The sequence below is a fragment of the Hypomesus nipponensis genome, chromosome 23, assembly GCF_054491055.1.
Source record: "Hypomesus nipponensis isolate SF chromosome 23, ASM5449105v1, whole genome shotgun sequence".
NCBI classification, from domain to species: Eukaryota; Metazoa; Chordata; class Actinopteri; order Osmeriformes; family Osmeridae; genus Hypomesus; species Hypomesus nipponensis.
The window spans coordinates 24,753,706-24,762,500 of NC_140383.1; the positions used below are offsets into that span (position 1 = coordinate 24,753,706).

An 8,795-nucleotide genomic window follows, 5' to 3' on the forward strand; every position below is an offset into this window, starting at 1 on the left:
CACCTCCCAGTCTACCTCTCTCTTCCCCTTTCTCTCTCTACCAGTCTACTGCTCTCTCGCCTCACAGTCTACCTCTCTCTACCTCTCTCTACCAGTCTACCTCTCTCTCTCTACCAGTCTATTTATCTCTCTCCATCAATGCAATGCACACCAACCTGCCAATACCTGGTGTAACCTTGAGTCCTGCAGCCTATATCTCCCCTTGTCTAACCCTGCAGTAACATCTCTATATCCATAAATCCTACATATCCCCATGTTCAACATGCACTTTACATCCCTACTTGCATCCTACATCTCATAGCCCTGCAGCCTGTCTCCCTCCTGCCATGTAGTCCCCTGCATCCTACATCTACCCCTGTACAGTGGACATCCAACCTCTCTACTACTACTAGGCCTTGCTTAACCCAACACTGCAACCCACATGTAATCTCCAGGGTGTACATCTCCACATGTAGGCTTAGTAACTGTAACCTGAGCCCTGCCAGTCTGCCACACACACACACACACAAACACACACACCCCCTCTCCCTGCCCCCCTGGTACCCCATCTGCCCCATGAGCCAGTGCGTTCACCCAACACACAGCAGCTCAAATCCCTCTCTCACCCACCATGTCCACACCAAGCAGGGATTGAGAGAGCGTAAAATGGAATTCCAGTGGCTCAGACACTGGTCTGGTGTGGAAACAGGCAAACAGATCACACATACGTGCACACATACTCAGCAAAAAAAAAGGATCTTACCCTTTCCAATTGTGTGGAACACAGACACAAACTTCTATCTCAAAAGTATGGATTGGATGTATGGAACTAGCTAAGCGACAGCGAAGTGTAAGCTGCCAGTCCTGCTCCAGTAGATATCTGTGTGGACAGGCAGCCGTCTCGAAGCTCCAGGACTGGCTGTCGGTCCATTCTGATCCATCGATGAATGCTGCTCAGCTGAATGCTAATTGGATCTTCAGAATCAGCGTGGATCGATCCATGTGCAAAGGGTCTTTATCTCACCCCAACTGTAACCTTCAACAATGTGAACCACCAGCAAGGCCTCTGTCAGTGTGACCTTTTCAAGACCTGTCACATGAAAGGATCTACTGCTGTCAATCGCTGTCTTTCAGACTGCAAACGGAGCATGTCAATAAGCGGAGAAGGCCAGTGGCGTCTGAAAGGACCGTCAATAACACAGAGGCCTCAGACACCAGCCTCGGAACATGGGACATTTACAACACAATCCTCCAATGGATGCGCTGAGTCCAAGAAGACCAAATACATGAACCTGGAGAACATGTCATAGTGGTGCTGCTTCTCCTCAGTGCCACGACAGAGGTAAAACATCTGTGATCTGAAATGAGGCATGGCATCATGTGACCAGCGTCAGAGCTCTCATCTGGACTAGGTAGAGACCTCAGGCAGTGACAACAGCTGGGCGCTCCGGTCACCTTGACCTCTGAGATGTTTCCAGAGGCTCTGGTGAAGGAGACAACCTAACTTTGAGGCTGCTCCCCCAGGGTATAACATGCTGAGACTACCAACCTTGATCATGTCAGAGCACTAGGGTTTGGATGTAGATCCAACCTATTCTCAGAGGGGCCTTACCTCAGAGTTATTCCAGTGCCGTCTAAGACAAGTTAGGGTAACCTTGGCGTTTTCTTTAAGGGTCTCTGAACAGTCAATAACCCTGAAGAACAGACCACAAACCTCTCAAACAGGGTTTCAAAACCACAGCATTCCTGGGGTCAGTTTTAACATGACCTTTGACTCCCTAAGCCTCTTCACAGACAGTTCAGCTTGGATCAACAGATCAGCGTAACAAACTATGTTCTGTAACAAAGCCAGACCTTTTGTCAAAATAATTCTTAAATCCACACCAATATCTACCTCAACACACCAAATGTGTAAAATTGTGCTGTCGGCAGAATCCAAACAGTTTTTGGTATTCAAGACATGGGCTACTGTGTACCCCTGTCCTAGTGTGTACTGTGGTGTGGGCTACTGTGTACCCCTGTCCTAGTGTGTACACTGTGGTGTGGGATATTGTGTACCCCTGTCCTAGTGTGTACACTGTGGTGTGGGATATTGTGTACCCCTGTCCTAGTGTGTACTGTGGTGTGGGCTACAGTGTACCCCTGTCCTAGTGTGTACACTGTGGTGTGGGATATTGTGTACCCCTGTCCTAGTGTGTACTGTGGTGTGGGATATTGTGTACCCCTGTCCTAGTGTGTACACTGTGATGTGGGATATTGTGTACCCCTGTCCTAGTGTGTACACTGTGGTGTGGGATATTGTGTACCCCTGTCCTAGTGTGTACACTGTGGTGTGGGCTACAGTGTACCCCTGTCCTAGTGTGTACACTGTGGTGTGGGATATTGTGTACCCCTGTCCTAGTGTGTACTGTGGTGTGGGATATTGTGTACCCCTGTCCTAGTGTGTACACTGTGGTGTGGGATATTGTGTACCCCTGTCCTAGTGTGTACTGTGGTGTGGGATACTGTGTACCTGTTCCCAGTGTGTACACTGCAATGGTATGGAGTGTTTTCTAACTGCAGTGCTCCTCTCCTCCTTGTCTCCCTCCCTCTCTCATTTGGTATTCACCTCTCTGCAGATCCCACTTTACATGCAGTAATAACATTTACATATTTGGTATCCATTACCGGGGCCGTATCCACATAGTCCTGTTTAAAGTCGGAGACACCTGTGAAGGGTGTTTGTATTGAGAGAGAGCCGTTTGACTAGAATACACCATGTCTGTCTGTCTGTCTGTCTGTCTGTCTGTCTGTCTGCCCTCTTGCTTGCTTTTTTGTCCGTCCATCCAAAACAATGTCTCCCATCTATCTCAGTGTGGGCCACCAACACTGAAGAAGCAGCTTCTTAAACAGTGAGGACAGCCGGGGTTTAGTTCAGGGGAAAGCTGAGCAGCAAACAGGATTTCTACCCTCTGAGAATCTGAAGAAAAATGTCCTGTACTGGGCTCAGTGATGTCATGTTCTGTACTGGGCTCAGTGATGTCATGTTCTGTACTGGGCTCAGAGATGTCATTTTCTGTACTGGTCTCAGTGATGTAATGTCCTGTACTGGGCTCAGAGATGTCATGTCCTGTACTGGGCTCAGTGATGTAATGTCCTGTACTGGGCTCAGAGATGTCATGTCCTGTACTGGGCTCAGTGATGTCATTTTCTGTACTGGTATCAGTGATGTCATGTCCTGTACTGGGCTCAGAGATGTCATGTTCTGTACTGGGCTCAAAGATGTCATGTTCTGTACTGGGCTCAGTGATGTAATGTCCTGTACTGGGCTCAGAGATGTCATGTCCTGTACTGGGCTCAGTGATGTAATGTCCTGTACTGGGCTCAGAGATGTCATGTCCTGTACTGGGCTCAGTGATGTCATGTCCTGTACTGGGCTCAGTGATATCATGTCCTGTACTGGGCTCAGTGATGTCATGTCCTGTACTGGGCTCAGAGATGTCATGTTCTGTACTGGGCTCAGTGATGTCATGTTCTGTACTGGGCTCAGTGATGTCATGTCCTGTACTGGGCTCAGAGATGTCATGTCCTGTACTGGGCTCAGAGATGTCATGTCCTGTACTGGGCTCAGAGATGTCATGTCCTGTACTGGGCTCAGAGATGTCATGTTCTGTACTGGGCTCAGAGATGTCATGTTCTGTACTGGGCTCAGTGATGTCATGTCCTGTACTGGGCTCAGTGATGTCATGTCCTGTACTGGGCTCAGAGATGTAATGTCCTGTACTGGGCTCAGAGATGTCATGTTCTGTACTGGGCTCAGAGATGTCATGTTCTGTACTGGCATTAAACAAACAAGCCACTGTCTCTATGATGATGATGATCCAGGATGTGGTATGCTCCCCTCCACCCTGCCTGGAGAAGCTGGGAGGAGGAGCGCAGGCTGGGGGGAGGGGCTGGGGGGTGGAGCGGAGGCTGGGGGGAGGGGCTAGGGGGCGGAGCGGAGGCTGGGGGGAGGGGTTGGGGGGCAGAGCGGAAACTGTGGGGGGGGGGGGGGGCTGGGGGGCGGAGCGCAGGCTGGGCGGAGGGGCTGGGGGGCAGAGCGGAAGCTGGGGGGGGCTGGGGGGCGGAGCGGAGGCTGGGGGGGAGGCTAGGGGGAATGGAGGGAGGGGAGGCTGGGGGGGAGGCTAGGGGGGATGGAGGGAGGGGAGGCTGGGGGGGAGGCTAGGGGGGATGGAGGGAGGGGAGGCTGGGAGGGAGGCTAGGGGGGATGGAAGGAGGGGAGGCTGGGGGGGAGGCCAGGGGGGATGGAGGGAGGGGAGGCTGGAAGGGAGGCTAGGGGGGATGGAGGGCTGGGTGGGTGGGTGGGGGAGGCAGCTGTCAGCTTAGGGCAGGAAGCCGAGTGACAGCATGACATCATCGCAATGTTCTGATCAGATGGCGTCCGCTCTCTTTGGTCATTGGTAATTAAGTCTCTTCCATTTCCCTGTAGCAACCGCTCTCAGTGCTGTCGTAGCAACCGCTCTCAGTGCTGTCGTAGCAACCGCTCTCAGTGCTGTCGTAGCAGCCACTCTCAGTGCTGTCAGAGTTTTTCTAGAAGAACGAGAAGCCGAGATGCCCGCTTGCGTTGCACAGAGGAGTGGCAATGTGCCAGCCAGTTTTCCAGTCACAGTGATCCAGTCGCAGTGTTCCAGTCGCAGTGTTCCAGTCGCAGTGTGCCAGTCGCAGTGTTCCAGTCGCAGTGATCCAGTCGCAGTGTTCCAGTCGCAGTGTTCCAGTCGCAGTGTTCCAGTCGCAGTGTTCCAGTCCCAGTGTTCCAGTCACAGTGTTCCAGTCGCAGTGTTCCAGTCGCAGTGTTCCAGTCGCAGTGTGCCAGTCGCAGTGTTCCAGTCGCAGTGATCCAGTCGCAGTGTTCCAGTCGCAGTGTTCCAGACGCAGTGTTCCAGTCGCAGTGTTCCAGTCCCAGTGTTCCAGTCACAGTGTCCCAGGGCTGGGATCACAGTGTCCTGTAGTGACATGAACAGGGCTGGGATCACAGTGTCCTGTAGTGACATGAACAGGGCTGGGATCACAGTGTCCTGTAGTGACATGAACAGGGCTGGGATCACAGTGTCCTGTAGTGACATGAACAGGGCTGGGATCACAGTGTCCTGTAGTGACATGAACAGGGCTGGGATCACAGTGTCCTGTAGTGACATGAACAGGGCTGGGATCACAGTGTCCTGTAGTGACATGAACAGGGCTGGGATCACAGTGTCCTGTAGTGACATGAACAGGGCTGGGATCACAGTGTCCTGTAGTGACATGAACAGGGCTGGGATCACAGTGTCCTGTAGTGACATGAACAGGGCTGGGATCACAGTGTCCTGTAGTGACATGAACAGGGCTGGGATCACAGTGTCCTGTAGTGACATGAACAGGGCTGGGATCACAGTGTCCTGTAGTGACATGAACAGGGCTGGGATCACAGTGTCCTGTAGTGACATGAACAGGGCTGGGATCACAGTGTCCTGTAGTGACATGAACAGGGCTGGGATCACAGTGTCCTGTAGTGACATGAACAGGGCTGGGATCACAGTGTCCTGTAGTGACATGAACAGGGCTGGGATCACAGTGTCCTGTAGGCTCACAGGTGTGACTCTTGTGTCTCCCAGAGGGCCCACACGTCACAGTCATGACATCACCTTGGTAAACTCCACAAGTAAAACATGACCCAGACACTTTTAGGGCTGTTAGCTTTACACGCTGGCGGTCATCCATGCAGCGTGAGCGAGCCTTCGTCCGCAGGAACAGCAGGGATGGACGAGGTACAGTGGATGAGCTACGGGCTGTTTGTGCGACTGGAAGGTTTTACTGCTTGGTGTCCATGTGAAGCGTCAGCGTAATGCATTTTGTGCACTTTTCCAACAGCAGGGCTGTCCAGATTCATCAGCTGGCTGTAAAGATGAATGTTTCGTGCACTGGTGATTGAACAGTGTGTGAATTCCATGGTGTATGCAGGTTTGAACAACAAACTAATAGCTATCCAATACTCTCGGGTCCAAGTCTTCCTGCATGGGCCTCATCAACTGTTCCACTACACAGGCAGGCCAGCAGCACGCACAGCACCGAGGGCCTCACCTTCAGAACACATCGGCAACGCACTGAAAGATAGTTTGACTTCCTGATGAAGGCAAAATGCATGTTGAAATGCATCTTCTGAATGGCTTAGGATGACCATGCCGTGACAAGTCACGGTCAAGGCATTTTAATTGTTTTCTCAGTGTAGGACACCAGGGGAGGAGACCCTGCCAGTCTCTCTCTCACTCATCCTGCAGGACACCAGGAGAGGAGACCCTGCCAGTCTCTCTCTCATCCTGCAGGACACCAGGAGAGGAGACCCTGCCAGTCTCTCTCTCATCCTGCAGGACACCAGGAGAGGAGAAGGAGGCCGCAGCAGGAGTCTGCTAAAAGCACACATCCTGTACCCCAGGGGGGGTGGTTTAAGAGGAAGGAGTGCTCAGGACTGTGGGGACTTCAAAACAAGGCCAAGGTCAGGAGAGGGAGAGAGAGAGAGGGAGAGAGAGAGAGAGAGAGAGAGAGAGAGGGGAGGGAGGGAGATAGAGAGAGAGAGAGGGGGAGGGAGGGAGATAGAGAGAGAGAGAGAGAGAGAGAGAGAGAGAGAGAGAGAGAGAGAGAGAGAGAGAGAGAGAGAGGGAGGGAGGGAGGGAGAGAGAGAGGGAGAGAGAGAGAGAGAGAGAGAGAGAGAGAGAGAGAGAGAGGGGGAGAGAGAGGGGGAGAGAGAGGGGGAGAGAGAGGGGGAGAGAGAGGGGGAGAGAGAGGGGGAGGGGGAGGGAGAGAGAGGGAGGGAGGGAGGGAGGGAGGGAGGGAGGGAGGGAGGGAGGGAGGGAGGGAGGGAGGGAGGGAGGGAGGGAGGGAGGGAGGGAGGGAGGGAGGGAGGGAGGGAGGGAGGGAGGGAGAGAGAGATAGATAGATAGATAGATAGATAGATAGATAGATAGAGGGAGAGATACAGGGAGAAACTGCCTCAGGAGAAAGATGTCAAGAGTCTTGCTTGAGCACAAAGTTGAAAGGGAGAAAAGAAAGAGAGAAAAGTATAAGAGTAAGAAAGTAAGGAAGATGAGAGGTGTGGCTCTCCAGCGGCTCTCCAGCGGGGCCTGTGAAGCCAGAACAGCCTTGTTCCTGGAGGAATGTGGAACAGATCAGCCGGGCAGCTGCCTGTCCTCTCCTCTGACACCACACGGCCGAGTCACAACACACAGCAGCTGCCTGGCCAAAACACACACCCACCCACCTCCTCACACACACCCCCTCCACCCCCTCCACCACCTCACACCCACTCCCTCCACCACCTCACACCCACTCCCTCCACCCCCTCCACCACCTCACACCCACTCCCTCCACCACCTCACACCCACTCCCTCCACCCCCTCCATCACCTCACACCCACTCCCTCCACCACCTCACACCCACTCCCTCCACCCCCTCCACCACCTCACACCCACTCCCTCCACCACCTCACACCCACTCCCTCCACCCCCTCCACCCTCCACCCTCCATCCACCCTCCGTTTCCCCAGACCAGCGCTGGAGATCCCGACATTCCCTCCGCTCCTCCACAGCAGCGACAGCAGAAGGACCTACCTGCCACTGAGTTGGGCCGAGGCATCAAGAGCGAGGAGGTGGTGTGGGAAGGGTACGGAACAGGGCCTTGTGCTGGGTGGCTGGGGGGCGGAGGTGCTGGGGGTCTGGGGGGCGGTGGCGCTGGGGGTCTGGGGGCCGCAGAGGCCCCTGTGCTGGGTGGCTCTCTCCTGGAGGGGGCCTCGCTGCTGCCAGGCTCCTCCTCCGCCACAGGGGAGCAGGTCTCTGGCCGCACGCTGGGGGTTGGGGCATGCTGGCCCCCGCCCCTCACACTGCCCTCCTTACTCCACTCCAGGCTGGAGCCACTACGGTCGTCATTCTCTGAGGAGCTGGTGATGGTGGCTGTGGAGAGAGAGAGGGAGGGAGGGGTAGAGAGAGGGGTAGAGAGAGGGGTAGAGAGACAGTCATTACCACGATGATGAAGACTGTTCCCTTCCTTGCACCCAGAGAGAGGAGCTGGTCTAATGGACGCTGGCTGGCTCTTTAGCCCTCCCACTCCTCTTCATTGACCTTATCAACATACTCCTGCACGGAGCACCACTCCATCTATCTTCACAGGATTACAACTAGACCACAGCACAAACTCTCCCTCCTCCTCTCTCTCCCTCCTCCTCTCTCTCCCTCCTCCTCTCTCTCCCTCCTCCTCTCTCTCCCTCCTCCTCTCTCTCCCTCCCTTCCTCCGCCCCTCCCTCCCTCCCCTCTCCTTCTCTGTCTAATAGAAAATGGTGGCCGGGTGCTGAACAGCTTACTTCTATTAGTAGAGTTTAGACAGGTGTTTTCCTTACATGAAAGCTAATCCCAGTGATGTTGTCAGGAGGCCATGCAGGCAGACTAACCTCACAGCCACTGGACTGGCAAGCATGCTCTGCTTCACCAGGAACCACTGGGATCCTCTGGACTCCATAACACACCTGTAGTTACGTCATCGCTCCCTAGATTAACACATCACGTACGTTCTACTGGACACAAACTGTAGCTGGACAACCCTCATCGCTCACTTGAAACAAGAAGCCTTATTCATGCACTTCCGAGCTCTGGGTCAACTGTCCCGCAAGGTTTTGGTCCATAAATATTCTCCAAGCTTCACTTTGTTGGCTTGGCTTGAGTTCCTTATGTACGATTCAACATGACAGGTCAGAGCTGTTTGTATGACCTCCTTAAGCTAGCCTTGCTTCTCTCCCTCTCCCTCTCCCTCTCCCC

The 8,795-nt window shown here is 53.8% G+C and overlaps 1 protein-coding gene across 3 annotated transcripts in view; it reads right to left on the minus strand.

Annotated features, from left to right (window-relative positions):
• tanc1b (tetratricopeptide repeat, ankyrin repeat and coiled-coil containing 1b) overlaps positions 1-8,795 on the minus strand; it is a 119,504-nt gene that overhangs the window by 42,285 nt on the left and 68,424 nt on the right. For all 3 annotated transcript variants that reach the window (XM_084688470.1, XM_084688471.1, XM_084688472.1), the window contains one exon: positions 7,599-7,937. In XM_084688470.1, the coding sequence (XP_084544596.1) occupies positions 7,599-7,937 (339 nt within the window). The remainder of the gene's footprint in view (positions 1-7,598; positions 7,938-8,795) is intronic.